This window comes from Lagopus muta, chromosome 5, assembly GCF_023343835.1.
Source record: "Lagopus muta isolate bLagMut1 chromosome 5, bLagMut1 primary, whole genome shotgun sequence".
NCBI lineage: Eukaryota > Metazoa > Chordata > Aves > Galliformes > Phasianidae > Lagopus > Lagopus muta.
In genome coordinates, this window is record NC_064437.1 from 25,299,059 (window position 1) to 25,316,228 (window position 17,170).

Here is a 17,170-nt window from a genome sequence, read left to right on the forward strand (position 1 = left end):
ACTCACAGGTACACGGGAAGCCTGGCCACAGGGATCTACACTGAGTGCTTCTCATTCATATGCTTGCAATCAAGGAACTGTAAGGGATGCCTTTAATTTCCAAATCAAAATATTGTGAAATTAAAGTGACAAATACTAGCTGAAGAGCTCCATCAGTCATTAACAAAATAAAGAGAGCATTAGGAAACACACAAACTGTTAACTAACTGAAATAGTCTGGATAACAGTCTTACCTGAATAACAGGACCTCACTGCTGCTCCTTCTTTCTAAGCACTGATTTAAACGCACGTTTTTAACCTTTTTTTAAAGCATGAAGAAAAAAAGCAAAAGCAAAAAACATTACTGTGTTCTTTACAGTGTATTTGACTCATACAAATCTTTCCAACGCTTAGCTGAAGATTTTCCCTCAGGGAACCAAACCACCACCTCTTCCTGAGCACCACGTATGTCAAAGTCTGTAACATTTCAGTAGCTGTGTTGCCCTGTAAGACTACTTGAACAAACATGAGATCAACCATAGGAAAGTACTGGACTACTCACTGCAACAAGTGCCAATAATGCTTTCTGTGTTGTCATTAATCACTCCAATTATCCCAGCTACACATTTTAAGAAACTACTCCCACAATATTCCATCTCTCCCACAGAAAATAGCATTATCTGAGGGAAGGAAACCAAAGACAGCAGGAGGCGTAAGGACAATTACAACTGGTAACAACAACTCATTAAACAATGATTTGTGCACTGTTTTCCCCACTATCCTCCTACCACAAAAGCCTAATTCAAAACAGCTGGAACAAACAAGAAAAACAATAATAAATGACACCTTCAGACCTGGCTCTGTCTTCAGTAAAGCTGTGTGATGTCAGGCTGTGGCTCCCAGATGCATGTTTCCTTTTGCTGACAGAAGAGCAGACACAGTTACGCTGCAATGACTCTATAAGAGCTTATTTAAAAATTCAAAATCCACGGGCTGTTATCCACAGTGTTTAAAAAAGGACACACATTGCTAAAAAAAAAAACCAAAACCATCCAGCTGCTGAGAAGAAAACACACATTAAATAATTTTCAAAATGAAAAAGCAAAACTGATGTTGTGCAAAGTCTACTACAGTAACACTGCTGGCTACGAAGATGCCGTCTTCACCATACACCCAACATGGGTTAACTTGGGTGATGTGTGAATTGAAAAGGGATTCAGCACAAGCAACCCCTTTTCACAATACATGACTTCAGGATCAGAACAGACTGTTCATTCCCCAAAGCAGAAAAAAAAAAATTGCAGAGGGACACAAATTCCCACACTGCTTGCGGAGCAACACTGACAGAAATATCCTTCCACTGTTTTCTTTCTACCAAGTGCCAATTCACAAGAACAATTTTTGGAAACACAATCCAGCCTATTGCCATTTAACTCCACATTACCAAGTGTGCGGGTTTTTCGTTTGTTTTTAACTGTGAGACTGGATTCTCCTTCTCTATTTTTTTCCCTCCTAGCATTCAGCAATTAATCATTTCCGTTAAGAGATTAATTTAACTCTGGGGAGAATGAAATGTGACTTCATAGGCTTCTACTCTGATGCAAGAAACAAACTGTACATTTTCAAAATAATCACTACTAGTAGAAAACTTTATTACACAGTCAGAGAACTCTGCCACAAACTGGTAGGTAGTTTGTTTCTCTTTAAAAAGGAGTATTCACGGTGGAATCTGCAAGCTTATTTATGGCCACTAAACCACAACGTCAATGAAACATTTACTATTTTTCCACAGACTTCAAAGTTCTGATATCTTAGAGTCATATTTTGGATAATGTTTACTTGCTTTACAAAGACCATGTTTTGGAAGGTTAAATGAAGACTAATCATCCAGGAAATGTTATCTAGGTGATGTCAAGGAAACCCAAACAACGCAAGAATCAAAGTTTTTATGCATAAAACACATGTATAAAGCATGTTTCCCTTTTTACAATCACATTATTTTTCAAAGTAATTTCAGTGACCAAGAATTATTCCTGTCAAGGATATAACTTTGACAGTCCCATACCTTTTTTCTCTTTGTATTATCCCACCTCATAAATTATTTGTCCAACCATCAAAAGAGCTTCTGTACGTAAGGTCTACTTTAGGCTACATTGTCAATACCACACAATGTCATATTTTGACCAAGACAGATAGTAAAATCAATTATTGCCAAATGAGATCATGAAAGCTTGAGATTGTGCCTCTATAATTTTAAAATATAGACTGTAAGTGATATTATGAAACACCATACACTGACAGTGGTCCCTAGCTGATTAACAGACACCCGGAGAAGTAAAACGTCTCCAAGAACTGTACCAAGATGTTGGGTTGTTGGTTATTTTTTTTTGTCATTCAACCTTCATCTGCAGGAGACAGAGGTGTAGGAACAAATGGGAAGAAAACACTCAGTTCTGAGCCAACAGTGCTTTCAGTTTTGTCTTTCACACGCACCCCAAGCACCCGGAACATGTGAACTATGCTCTAACCAGGAATTAGGTAACAGCGCACCAAAAGCATTCTTAGTGTGTCTGTGCCCGCTCACAGGGAATGTGGCTCCCATACAGTACTACAGTTTGCAAGCTTAATGCTACTTCAAACTTGCATTTGTTATGTTTCATATACTTGTAGGTCTGAGAGAATTAACATTGCTCCAGGCTCAGTGTGCCTGGGACAAGCTTCCATTGAGAACTCCTGGTATAGTCCAAACAACATCATCTCTAGAGTGTGCAGCACCTCTTTTACCCAGTTCATACATAGTTTTTGATACAACTCTTAAATACCAGTTTACTTGCTTTCTTAAGAATACCTAAAAAGGTGAGTTATTTTCAAAATTAGTACAAAGTTAAAAGAAACTCAAACAAGCTACAATCTATTTAACTCAAGCACAGCACCGCCAGAAGTTTCACACACACTATTTGGTGTTTCACTGTTGTTTTTCCTTTCACTCTTTAAGGCAGTGGTTTCCACAGGTCAGTTCAGAGGATATAACAAAGCATGGTCCATGGCAATTCATGTTGCAATTCCATTTTTCATTCGGGGGACCCTAATCCCCAGCCATTACGTGTTTTGTTCAGGGCTCCAGAGTTCAGGAGATCGGCCTGACAGGCTCCCTTCTGGCACAGAATGCAGCTGGCACATTTTCTGTCAGGACCTCATTCTCATTTATGAGATGGTTCAAATTGTTCTTTTTTTTTTTTTCTGTTGTGTTTTGAATTAGCCTGCTATTCAAAGGTCATCAAGTTGGCAGGAACCTGAAAACAAAAATACAAATAGCTGATGTTACTTAGGTAGCAGCTGCTTACACCCTAATGTTTCACAAACCTTCAACCTGTTCAAATACACATCCTAATGCTCATTCTGTCAAAAAAAAAAAAAAAAAGGGGGGGGGGGGGAGGAGAAAGCTGGGAATGCAACCATCATTAATACAGTCAGTATAAAACACTAGAAGCATACTTACAGCTGTAGAAAATGCAGGAATCACAAAAATACTAAACGACTGAACTGTTTACAACTTTCTTACATGGCCTTAGATCTTATTAACGCTGATGAAATTTAAGATTTTGAGTTGTTGACAAAACAACTTTAACATGATAAATCTCAGGACTGCGCTACACAAGCAGAACCTTCTCACTTGAGTCCCACGAGCTAGGAAATACTTGGCACAGGTCAGTGACTGATGTAGGCCCTCCAGCATTTTTAGGGCTAATTTACAAACACAAGGCATAAACACTTGGCTGGGCTTTTCCCACAGGAAGCCTGAACGTGAGATGCAGACATCACTCCCTTTCATGAATATTAAAGGTAGCCTGCATTACACAGCTTAAGTCCCCAATTTCTCCTTATCGGGAATTTGCCTGAAAGCAATAAATGCTGTTTACTCAGGGCACTAAAGAGCCACTGCATTCCCGATGACTGTCAATAAATGTACAGTCTGGTCAGGTTTGAAGCAGATTATTTCTTGCCTTGCATTTACCTGCAGAAGCAGAAATGGTAACTGAGTTAAAACTACACCATTAAAAATCATTACATACAATTAAAAATCATATACAATAAAATAGTTCCCAATATTCTTCAATTTGGTAGACGTCCATGCTCTTGTCTTACACAGCCATACCCTCAATAAGAAAAGATCTGCTTTAAATAGATCTGTAAGGCTCCTCTCTAGGGAAAGCACAGCTCAGGGGTAAAATCAAGATCAAGAGAAATAATTTAAAGGATTTTTTTTTCTTCCAAAAGGTTTTTTGAACACTAAGTTTTTGCTTATTAACCAATCTTTATTGCCTAATGCTTGCAGGAAGATCTGCTTCTTCTGTGGGAGACTCATTAGGAGTAGCTAATGCTGCAAAAATGCTTGCTGTACAACCGCATTCAGACATACCAGAAAACAAAGTATGCAACACATAACAGTAACTGAGGCTGTTGGTCTTTTAGAGCTAGTTTTGTGTTTTTTTGTTTTTTTTTTCTTCCATGACTCTTCTCTTTTCTTCCTCCCCTTTTAAAACCTACATCATGTTTTCCCCAGGCCCCAGAGGCCCCAAGGCTGGCCACTTTTGCATAAGCCATGAGCAGAATGCTTTAGACGAGTTTGCATTGAATAGAATTGTTAAGCCTTACTGAATAAAAGTTGTCACCAGCAGGCAGTTTTGGAGCCTGTCTGGCAGTCACCACACTCTTGCAAACTGCTTGCCACTACCGGCTACTATTTCCACCTTCTCCAGCCAGGAACACAATTTTCACTCCTTTGCACTGTCTCAGACATTTCTGCAGCCCTCCTTATTCCTTAGACTTGTGTCAGAGCTGAACAAGAATACACAGAAGGATTTGGAAAGGTCTTTAGTTCCCCCTTATTCTTAAGCGTAGCCATGTAGAAGCAGAAAAGTTCAGCAGTGCTTCAGGAACCCAACAGAAAGAAAGGAATTTGAAGAAAAGAGCGTTAACTTAAAGATGCACTTATGCTGATGAAAAAGTCACTATCAATGTATATGTGAACAGAATTTAACAGGGCTTGAAGAGTAGTCCTTTCTTCTTTTTTGATTCAAAGAGAATTCCATTTTTGTTTCCAAAGTCTTTTAAATATACTCAGAACATAAATAATTTTTAAGTTTTAGTAATACACACAGTCAGCATAACTATGGGACTGCCATCTGTAAACGGGCAGTGACAAAAATACTGTGTCGGAGACTGAGATTTGTCAGTATTTCTTCCATTTCCCAACTTTCCAAATTGCTCTATGGTAGCCTTAAGACTTTTCTTCATCACAACAGAAGCTCTGAGGATTCATTTTCAAGGAGTCAAACACAAAAGCTAAACCAAGTCAATAAGCAGGTGAAATCAATGTCCAGACCGGTTGGAGAAGATTGCTGTTCATGTGAAGCAATCAATTACAGCTTGGCCCTTTGGAAGCTCAGTCAGATCTGAGCTTTTAACAGCTGTTATTTCTTTGTCAACATCTTGTTCTCACCTGTTGTCTGTTGCTTTGGCAGGCAGCACTCAGGTGTTTAAACCAGAGCATCGCATTCATTCTATTTCCAGCTTGAAATTTGTATGAATTTCCTAAGTGAGAACGATAAGGGGAAAAAAAACCTTAGGAAACACAACAAATACTGCATTTAAATCTCGTCTACAGTCAAAGAACCAAATTTGAACGCTATGAAAACATGTAATAGCAAAAGGTTCTTGCAACTTTACACCTTGACTGCCATACATGGAGCAGCTTAAACAATTGTTTGACGTAGTGCAAGAAGTCATAGCTTGTCTGTCTTCCTTTTGCACACTGTAGATTTCAACTAACACCAGTCTCAGCCAGAAAAACAACAAAACGTTTCTCAGAATTATGTAACAAAGACACATTTTTGTTCAGTGCCATTATTTCAACTTGGTATATCATCACATTATTTTCATTAAGCGCAGGACAGCGCAGAAATGCGCTCCAGAAAGCTTCATTTAATAATCTTTGAAAATTATTCCCAAATACATTGAGATGATAGACTATTATTTTCAGTATCTCATGTCAGACAGTGCTTACCTGAATTCAGAAAGGCCAAATATTACAAAAGCTTTTCACATTGCTGTTGCTGAGTTTAAGCTGATAACCTTAAACTAGAACAGACACTCAGAAATAAAATGTACTCAGACTGAAGGTAAATAAAATGAGGAATGTCAAACTCCTTTATCACAACTGCTCGTAATAATGCTCTTTGAGCACAGTTATAGAAAAATAACATTTTATTCAGTTTAAACTGAAACCAGGGCACTCACTACGATGGAATAAAGGAATTTTTTTTTCCTTTTTTTTTTTTCCCCCCTCTGGCTTCTCAGTGCAAAATAGTGAATTTTACTGTTTTTCCTGGCAATGGCACTGCATTTGAATAGCTGTTTTGTTTTGTGGTTTGTTTTTCATTTGGAGGGGAGAGGGGCCTGGTCAAGCATCTGGTGTTAGTGGAATAGCAAACTCTTTTCATAGCTACTTACATTTTCATGTACGTGAAAATGTCTCTGAAAAACTGAACTAAATACAGTTTGAAAGAATGAAGATGAATACTTAAAATAAAAACACAAGTTGTTACTTTGGACACTACTTAGAACACAATGAAGACTAAGGTACACAGGTGAACCTCAGCAAAATCGGCGTTTGTTCTTGGAACCACTGTGCTCGTGGTGTGAGTGCTGCCTACCTTTCTCAGAATCTGTCAATAAGAAGAGATCTGGATGTTCAGGGTCGTCTGCCATCATCACCATCCAGCCCACGACTGACACATTCTTGCTCGGGGTGGATTTGAACTGAAAATACAAGCAGAGATGTAAAGTAGCATAAAGCCTTAGCCAGACTGACCAACTGCATAGAACAAGCATTCAGAAGAACACTTCCTCTCAGTGTCACTGCTGTAGACAAAAGACTATCATCAGAGGAAGCCCAGCACTTTAAATAAATTTAATTTTACATGGAATTCATGAAAACAGAACTTAACGCAGCAAACTAAAATCAAAGGATGCTTTAAGGAATATCACAATCCATCAAACCAGGCACCCAATATCTAAACCACACTGTATGAATACCACAGCATTCCTCACCATCTTTCTGCTTGTGTGTGAATATACCATCATTAAAAAATGCACTAAAAATGCAAAGTTAGTCCCCTCCATTGTTAATAAAGAAAAATGTAACTACTCAGTGCCACAACTACTCAAAGTGAGCACGTATATTCCTGTAAATAAGTCATTTTTATAGACAAGATATCCAGAATGATGGGGTTTTCCTGTCTAAGTTATCACCCAAACATTGACATAGTTTGTACCTCCCTATTTAAGCACGACAACTATGTCTCCTACGCTACTCCCTCTCTTTACAACTTCTTTATTCTGCTCTCCTTTCCACCCAACTGGGCAATATTATTTTCTACTTCTCAGTTCCAGGCAACCTGCCCATTAAATCCCACCTTGGCCATTTTCAGCTTCTTTCTTCCTGGTCTTCTTCTTATTAGTAGACCCTCACAATTCACTTCCCATGGCTTGCTCAGATGCTCCTTCTCTCTTCAGTATCTATAATTCACTCAGTTTCCCTCAAGTCTTCAGTTGACAGATCTCCTCCTCCTACATTCATGTGCCCACCACAGATGTTGCAGTAAGTCCTTGCACTTCTCCCCTCTGCAATACTTAATCTCTCCACTGTGCCCATAAGGTCCACCTCTACTCTATGCAGTTTGCAATCAGATGCATCTTTGTCCTGGCTTTGTGAAATCCCTGTTCTAACCTCTTCATTAGCAAAGTAATTTGGTCATCTCTTTAATCATTTTACAGGTATTTTCAGAAGCCATACAGCTAAAATTATTTCAAGGATATTTTCAGTTACTAAAACGAATTTATAATTCTAGAATACTTTTCATATTAATGTCTCATAGCAGACTTACAGCATTAACCATCAAATCTCTTCTGTTCCATTTTAGAAATAATACTGTTTAACTATTACAAATCCAGTAAAAAAGGAACATTAGCAAAAGTAATCATTTCTGCTGATTAGTTTGAGAGTATCACACTCACTATAATGTCTAGTTATGCTCACCTACCTGGGACTTGTCCAACACCCTACATTTTAAACCTGAATTTAAAGCCACAGTTTAAAAAACATTAGAACTTCAAATGAACAAATGTTAGGTCAATACTTGAAACATGAAAAGTATTTCAACCAAGTACAAAATAATTTAAGAGTCCGCCCTCTATCTTCCAAACACAGCATTTATGTACTCTCATCATTATGTTGCCATAGTGACACTTGCAGGAACCATTCCATAACAAGCTCCTATCAGTCATGTTCAGCTCAACTATTTAAACATCAGTGGAAACAACACTTGGAAACTTTGAACGGATGTTTGAACAGATAGCTTAAGTGTAAAAGGGGTAAAGACTGTTCTTCCAAGAGCCTTGCCTGCTACACTTCACATGGATGGCTTCTTTTGATACCACTGTGGTACTTAAAACTGTGGGAAAAGATCGTTCCTTAGAAAATCTGTAGAACCACATACACTGAAGTTTTAAGTCATTCTACTGCTTCTGGGAGATAGATGTGTTTGGTAAGCTCATGAGATTTAGCAGTAAATTACATAGCTGTATCATTATACGTGCAGCTGGATAACAATTTCTTTCCATATACATTCAGAACTTATGGACTCAAGACACTGCCCTGAAAAATAAGATGGCAACTTACACTAAACAGGGATTTGCAAAAGCAAACTTCAAGTAGTCTTACAAAGCATTAGCAGGTTAGTTTCACCTAAGTGGAAATCTGTGCCACTAAGAACTAACTGCATCCATTTCTAGAGGGCCATGTGAAATGACACATTTGCTCCTTCCCTTCTCAGTCGTATGTTTCAATAGGCCTGCAATATGCAAAAAGATCACATGCCTGAAACTGCCAGAGCTTGCTTCTTTCATTCTCACTGCCATCTCAAGAGTGCTCAGCACTTTCCAAACAGTAAGTTAATCACAATGCCTCTCTGGAAAGTAAAAAGCTCCACACAAGGAAAGCATTTCCTGCTAGCATCAATCCATCATCACGTGAAGCACACGTCAGTTTCCCATTCCTTCGCACTGCTGGCTTTGTATTGCATGTTTACATAGCTCCCCCAAGGCAGTTCATTCTCCACTGATGCATGGAGCCACGCTAACAGCAAGTTTGCTTTGTTAATGTGAAGGGAATGAAAGCTTCATTGTGATTTAATGTTCACGGTCCTTCAGCTTTATTTTTTATACACGCCACTGGAACAAAACTCTAATGATAAGCACAGAAAACCATAGCTCTAGTGTAAGGCTTCACAGAACTAGATGTGCTGCTGCAGTTCTGCCCAGAAGTATTTTGACTTAAATCTTCAAATCAAAAATTCAATCTCCTGTTGAGCTAATATTCAAATCACTCCCTTAGCCTCTAAGCAGCAAATAACAATTTTTCCAAAGTGCCAATAAACAGGCATAATGCTGAATACAAAATGCAGGGGAAGGCTTGGAATGAACAGCAGTTTATTCTTGAGTGAAGGCTCAGAAAGTCTCTGTTGCTTTTCCAAATACCTACAAACATGGAAAAATCTCTCATGCATGCTATGTTGTCACAGAAACTGGCTAGATTTTTCCATCTCAATCATTATTAACAGCTTTTGATGGATGTACTCACATTTCTCCAGGAGAATACTTTCTTTAATACTGATTTTAAGTTGTCTATTTTTACGGTTGTCCTCTTCTAAAGCTGTGCAACTACTGGTTTGATCACAGATGTGTCTTTGTTGCTACCACTAAGCTTTCAGCTTCTTACAAATATTCCTCTGAGCTTCTCCTGTACCTCATCCTCTGGGCTCTGAAGCCCAAATGTTCAGTAAGGACAGTTTTCCAATACTGTAGTAACAACTGAAACCTCCTCCTTCTTTAAAATACAAAGGTCATTATATTTATTAGTCTGTCTTAGAAGATGCAACACAAGAAAATTTGTCTCATCCAGATATCTACAGTATCCTTTAGAGTAGATGCATATCTACAGCATGCTGGAATACTCTTTTGCCTTTGACCACAGAAGTGAGAACAACAGCCTTGCCTGTGTTTAAAAGGAAGGTGATTTCTTGCCCATTTTGCAAGATCACATGCCATTTTTATGAGGTAATTTTCCAAAGAGGTTGGCTACTTTAAGCTTGGAACTGCTTTCACTGTCAGTGCATTCCAAGTCCTCAGTCTCAGTTGCCTAAGGCAATAGTAGCAGGACAGTCAAAAGCATGCCTGTAATCAAGACATATGTGCCACGAGAGCTCCAGCCAGGAGCTTCCATATAGCAGACTAACTATTGTTTGTTTCCAGCATTCCCTTCCACATCACCAAACCTTGGGCGAGGAAGTTGCGAGGACGGACGTTTACATGACAATGGTAAATATCCAGAATATTTTAGCTAGGTAAATCTCAGTGTATCAATCTTAGAAAAAGAAACCTGCTTCCAAGTAGACAGCATCATTCCTTTAGTCCATTTAATATGGACAGCTAGAAAACTCTACCCAGATCTAGCCTCCAAGCTCTATTTTGCAGAATGGATCTCTGGGGAATATAAGCGGACAGAATTTGCATAGTGAGCACGTAATGATACACCAACTGTCTACAGCTGGTGGACCATCTACAATTTATTCTTCTTCAATTAAATCTGCTTTCTGAAATTGTAGACAAATGAGAACAGGGGCGCGACACTTGAGAAATCCTCTTCATAGACTTCAGAACAAAAGCTGAGCCTCTGTACAATTACCCTCAAGTGAAACTGATACCCCAGCCACCAAAAGCTGTACCAGAAGTGCAACACGAGTAAATCAGCTGAACAAAGTTCTGACCATCTATTATTAGGCTGTTTAATAAACTGGAGCCTCTCCCCCTCCTTTGCCAACCTCCTACAGGAGTTATTAGGTAAGCTTTCACCTTCATTTCACCATAAAGAGCTATAAATAAGCTCTTGAGTACATGTGCACCTACTGTGAATGATTTGTTTAAAATAAATGACAGCCCAAACTGTAGCTGATAGGTATTACATTATTTTAATCATCCCTGCACCTGAGCAAGCAAATCCTGACCTAGACTTCCCAACATGCTTTGCATCTGTGAACAGAACAAGTTGTGTTCACTGCCCTCAACAGCTAAAAGCAAGACATCAGTTGTGCACAAACTCAAGGCAGTACTGGACAATTCAGTCCAATTTCACAGAAACAACCAGTGAAATAAATACATAATTAAACATATAATTAAGACCAAGCCAACATGCTCTAGCAGCCATTTCTCTCTGCTACCACTACACTCCATCACCCTTCCCTAGGGACCCGATACTGCTCAAACTCAGCTCAGTGCTCACAGCAGTCAGAAGCATGCCAGCATTATCATTTTGTGTATGTCCTAGCCTCAGTCTGTAAGTTTGGTCTGCTAGCTCATCCTCTGGCAGATAAATAGGGGAAGAAAAGAATGTGAGATGTTTAATTCTTAGACACTACACTCGGTTTGTAGCAGCTTAGTTGTTGTAAGTATTGCAACAAATCAGTGCTTTGGGAGATAGCAGTCAGCTCAACAGGTTCAGAAAATAATTTTTGAAAGAGCATTCTAAATGGGCATTAAATGGATATGACCACACTCCAAGACAAAAGATTCCTGCAGTAACAGATTAGATATTGACCTTGAATTAAAAAAAAAATATATCTTTTTTTCCATGTTTGCTATCTTTTTACTTCATTTACTCTTCCTAAAGAAAGGGCAAAGTGATCTACGTTATTAAAATTGTTACTCTGAAAAAGTGGATAAACAGATGGACTACCTAAACATTCAACACCTTGACTTTCCCAACACCACCACTACCAGCTAAACAATTCTTCCAAGCTCTCTAAACCTACTTGCCATTTAGATTGTTTTAAAATATTTATACACAATCTCAAAATAACTTCTGATTGAATAGGTACAGATACGGTACAACTCTTCCATCATTCGGTATTTTAACAGACAGCGGACAGGAGAGACTTACAAGATGCATGCTCTGTTCTTGAAAGAAAACAAAATGTAATTCTGGCATAAGGCCTAAAGGCATCACATCATTAACAAGAGCGCAAAGTCTGACATGACAAAGATTTCCATTTCTTTGTGTTTTCAGAACGACTAGCAATTAATTGTTAGTGACATTATGCCGGCATAAGTTTTCTCTCAGTTCTTGCTTTTGCATTTGCTTTAGTAATTCACATTTCTGCTCACAATAGTTTACAACTCTGCACTTTGCAACTGGCTTACTTTTAATGAGACAGTCTTTCCATATGTTTTTCACTGATAGCAGAGGTAAATGCATTCATACAGATGCACTTTTCTGAAGATGCTCTGGAGACAAAATGCTTGGCTCACAGGACTTTGGTCATACCAGCATTGCCATACTTAACTAACAAATTAGGGAGGATATGTTTAGCTTTCGACTAAGCAATCAAAACTAGTACAGGTGAGGCAGTTGATATGGCAAAGAAACCTTTCCACCAATAATTAGCTAATATTAAATTACTTTGAATATTAGAAGACTGCTTCTTAATTATTTGCTTCCAGTAGAAGTGGAAAACATTCAACTGCTTTGTAGATTAAGACAATACATGATACAAACTTTCCAAATGGAACAGAAAACTCAAATATTCAGGAGCCTTCAAGTCAGAAACGTTAAGCTTCAAATCTTTGCCCTCTGAGCATAAACACGTTAGGATTAAATCCTTGTATTTTGCACCAAAAAGAAAAAAGACAGTCCCCCTTCTAGGATCCTGCAGCACATCTCAGTTTCTAAAATTACATAAACTTTATGCAAAGCAAATGTTCTTCAGTGACAGTTGTCATAAATTAAACTGAAACACTGGCCAAGGCAACTATAAGTAATGGTTCCAAGTAGCGAACGAACTTGGAAAAAGACTCAAGTATCTCAAATTTTATCCAGTTTCCCAGCAGAATCTCTGGCTCATCCTCTTCCATTATAATTAACCAATGAAAACAGAAGTGAACTATGCACATCATGACATCCCTGGAACGGCAACAGAAAATTCATTTTATTACTTTCCCATTTAAGCAAAGTATTTCTAGATTCCTTCAAATGAAGCTGCAGCAGACGAAAGGAAAGCCAGCATCATGTGATGTGCTAGCTCTTTGTGCAATGTATGAAGTGTTTTGTAGTCACTTGCAGTTCATGAGATGAGATGGAAAAAGAAAGTAGTCTCATTTTACCACATGAGTGAAATCAGGAGAAATTGATGTGTGTTTAATGCTGTATGTAATGATTTCTCAGTGACTTTTTGGTTTTCAAGTAGCAAACTCTCGCAAGATTCAGAAATCATCAGGAGATATGACTTCTACCTTAAAAAGGCAGGCAGACCCCATGACATACTTTCCATCTTTACAGATGTACAAATTCATGGCATATGCAAAGCAGATGTTCCTGTTGTAGCACATAAGCATGTATGATACCTTTAGTAGGGCATATCTGTACGAGGTGAACCGACTGACTGGAACACAGGATAGTAGTCACTAGAAATCATATTAAAAACTTATCTCTAGGTTTACATCAGGAAATCATATTCTAATGTCGTTAAATGATACTGAAATATGCCTGTTTTACATACATGTTTTCTCTCTGTGGCCTTCAGAGATTTTGCAGCGTAGTAAAAGAGTTGGGTTCCACACAACGCTACCCAGTACTTTGTCCAAGATGCTACCTAGGGAGAACGGGGAAAAAACAAGCATAATATACAAAAGAAATGTTAAAGTATGCTTAAGTATGCTTGCCCCTTTCCTTTTTCATTTTATGCATAGCCAGAAAGCATACTCCTTTGACATGAATACTTATTTTGGTTTGTAATTAATCAGACAATTGCAGTGCAATCACTTAAGAGTTATTACCTACCGATAAGCTGTTCAGGAAGATGAAACATGTTCATCACCTTTAAAGTTACCAGTATTTGTATAAGATTTTAAGCTGCATTACACTTCTCTTCCACTTCCTACATAATGGGTGTATCCTCATAAACTGAATATCCACCAAACAGAAGAATTCAAAATCTAGCAGTTGACCCTAACATTTATCGGCAAGGCAAAGGAGAACTCAGACACTTTAATCAATTGCATGCTTGCCATTTATTTTACTTACAATTGAGCAAAGGAAGAAACTGAGAAAGTGCGGGTTTTCTTTCTCTTATAAGTAAATGAACAAATAAATAAATAAATAAATCTTACTGTGGGTTTTTTGCCTTCTTTCAACAAAGTCTTCCTCCTGAGAACGCCTTGAATAGTAACTGCTCCTGGATACAAATGAACAGCCAAATCTTCAGATTCTAGAGAGCTGAAAGGAGCATGTGAAAAAGTGTGTGAAAAGAATATATTTTTCCTAGTGAAGTTCCCCAGTCATTACCTCAAACTACTGCAAACATCTGTATTTTAATTTATAATTGCCAGCTTCTTATTTATTAGACTTCATTGTGGAAAAAGACTTTGGCTGTTACGTGGAATTGCTGCAGTGGAATTTACACTCACAAGCAAAAGTGATCTGAAAAATTAGCCAAGCAGGTAGTCTTTAATTAAAAAAAGAATTAAAGCCTAGAACAACTCAAATTCAAGAGCAATTGATTTAACTGGCAAATATTTGGAGTACTGTTGCTCTCTGTGTTAGAACATCTCCTTCAGTCCTTGCAAGAAAGATTGACAGTTTTCTGTTGTTGTTGTTAGAAACACTGGAATCATTAGCACATCAGAAAACAAAGCAAAAGCTCAAACATGCACAATTTTAAAAATATCCAAGAGCAAGAACAGTGAGCAGGAGCAGTAATAAAGAGCAGAAACCCAAACCACAGCTTTAAGGTGTTTTAATGCATCTGGTGTGCTCCTCATCCTGATCTAACTCACATAGGATACAGGAGCAAAGGGCAAAAAACAAATGCCAGCTACAGCACTGAAAAATAAAACTTAGCTTTATTACAGTTATGAAGCTGACTGGAGCATAAAACATTTTCTATCAGAAAAATTCACAACAGGAATCATTTCAGTAAGTGTCAATCAGAGCAAACAACTCAATGCTGAAACCAGCAGCTTTCTGGAAAAGCCAAGAAGTCATGCAGCATCTGAAACTTGTTTTGAAGTAAGACAGCATTTGCTGCTTTATCCGTCTTGCACTTGCACTTATTCAAGGTGAATTGGAAATCCAGCAAGCCTTTTCATTGCAGCACCTACTGAGGATGAGGATGTGGAGACAATTTTGGACATTGATGGGAACATGAGTTCAACTCAGTGAGACAATGCTTGCTTCTTAACATGAAAAAAATGCATAGTTATCTGCCAGTTATTTCCCAATTACAGTGCCACACAGCTGCAGACAATGCTTAATTACTCAGAAGAATCAGTCATATCACTGTATCAGCTTTCAAAGAACACTGTATTATATAGAATTGGGACCAAATTTCATGCGTTACTCTGTTTAACCATCTCACTTGTCTTGGGGAAAGGGAATTGAATACATAACCACTAATAAAGAAAACATTCTGTGTGCTATAGCCATTAGCACAAGAAGGAACTTTGCTGTCTGCAGAACTACCAACACTACTACACAGTGGCACGCAGATAAAAAGCTACCAATGGTAAAATACCTTTAAGCATGGATACAGAAACCCAGTGGTTCAGAATTGGGATTTGCAGACCAGAATGAACAAAAGCCCTTATGATGACACAGATTAAGTCACAGAAGGAAAAAGTTTTAAGTTTGAAGAAAAAAGGTCTTTACCTTTATTTATTTGGACATGTAAGTAAAAAAGAGAACATCAGAAAACACCACTTAATTATTAAACCAAACCAAATCACCAACACCAGAGGGAAAGTCTGACACCTCTGTGTGCAGTGGGGATTGTACCTGCTGGCCTTCATGTGGCCTCGATAGCCATTTCGTGACACTCTTGTCCCCGGACCGAGAGAATGGTACAACCTGTTCCTGTTGGATTCCATTATAAATTGTATGTATTACATATACTTTTATTCACACAAACAGCACGACTGCTAAAACAGCTTAGTAATTTTCTTTTGTGTCCGTATCACAAAGCCAATTCTTCCACATAAAAACCAGGATAATTTTATTTACAAAAACACATGCAGAGGTAGATACCATGCCTTTTATTTGAACAGGTGTTCACTTTGTCAAAACTCATGATGCTGAGATGTTTTATCAGCACTGAAGGTGACCGTTGAGAGAAAAGCCTGTGTTTACAGCTTAGAAACTACATCTCTATAAAGAAGGCATATTAATAAAACATTGATGTCTTAAAATTTTGACTAAGATGTTACTACAAAAAAGAACACATTTCTAATTCTATGAGCAGACACACACACACAAGCTGTTGGGTTGAAGGGAATCAAAAGCTCTACCAAAATATCTTGGGATTGACTGACAAGCACTGTTCTTACAATACACTGAAGGAATCCAAGCAACATCTCAATTCTCCAATTCATATCAACATTCAGCTTTATGCACAGGCTTCACATTTTAGCACCTGTAATCTGATCTATCCTGTTATCTAGGATTTGTGTTCTAGGCCTCCGTTTTGAATACTGCTTTGCTTTACTGAAAGTTGATTTTCTGAACTGAGAATTTACTGAATTCCATTTAAATCAACAGAAACACGTCCACTTTTCTCCCACCTCCTATTTTCATCCATTTTTTTCAAATTGAACATATTATGCTGAAATCCAATTCTGCAGAAAGCAGGTGATTAAGAACACGAGTGAGAAGCTTACAAGCAATATCTCCTAGATAGCATAAACCTAACAAATAACCTATCACTTGTCAGAAACGCCTTGCATTAACTGCAAAGGTGCATTTATAGGGGCAGGGTGGTATGGGAATGGGAAGTCTAAAGAAGTAACACTGCTGTGTTCCAATCCAGATTCAGAATAGCAGGCAAAAAAGCCCCCAAAAGTAAAAGTCTTACAAAAGAGATGCAGTAAAGGTACAAAGTATTGAATGAGAAAAACAATGATTTCATTGTTGTCGTGGCTTTCTTTTGAAACCACATGAAACATTTCTTCTGTTGCAAAAGGAATCACCAACATGGTACTAATGAATCACCAGCTGCAGATAAAAGATGTCTTAGAATGTATGAAA

The 17,170-nt window shown here is 38.1% G+C and overlaps 1 protein-coding gene across 8 annotated transcripts in view; it reads right to left on the bottom strand.

The window, feature by feature from the left end:
- Nucleotides 1-1,610: 1,610 nt before the first annotated feature.
- Nucleotides 1,611-17,170, bottom strand: part of RALGPS2 (Ral GEF with PH domain and SH3 binding motif 2) — a 110,517-nt gene continuing 94,957 nt past the window's right edge. For 6 of the 8 annotated variants that reach the window (XM_048943812.1, XM_048943808.1, XM_048943814.1 and 3 more), the window contains 6 exons: nt 15,926-16,003; nt 14,263-14,368; nt 13,653-13,745; nt 6,696-6,801; nt 5,483-5,574; nt 1,611-3,272 (listed from right to left, as the gene is read on the bottom strand). In XM_048943812.1, coding sequence (XP_048799769.1) covers nt 3,243-3,272; nt 5,483-5,574; nt 6,696-6,801; nt 13,653-13,745; nt 14,263-14,368; nt 15,926-16,003 — 505 coding nt within the window. In that variant the 3' untranslated portion in view covers nt 1,611-3,242. The remainder of the gene's footprint in view (nt 3,273-5,482; nt 5,575-6,695; nt 6,802-13,652; nt 13,746-14,262; nt 14,369-15,925; nt 16,004-17,170) is intronic. The other 2 variants (XM_048943815.1, XM_048943816.1) reach the window with 1 other exon arrangement.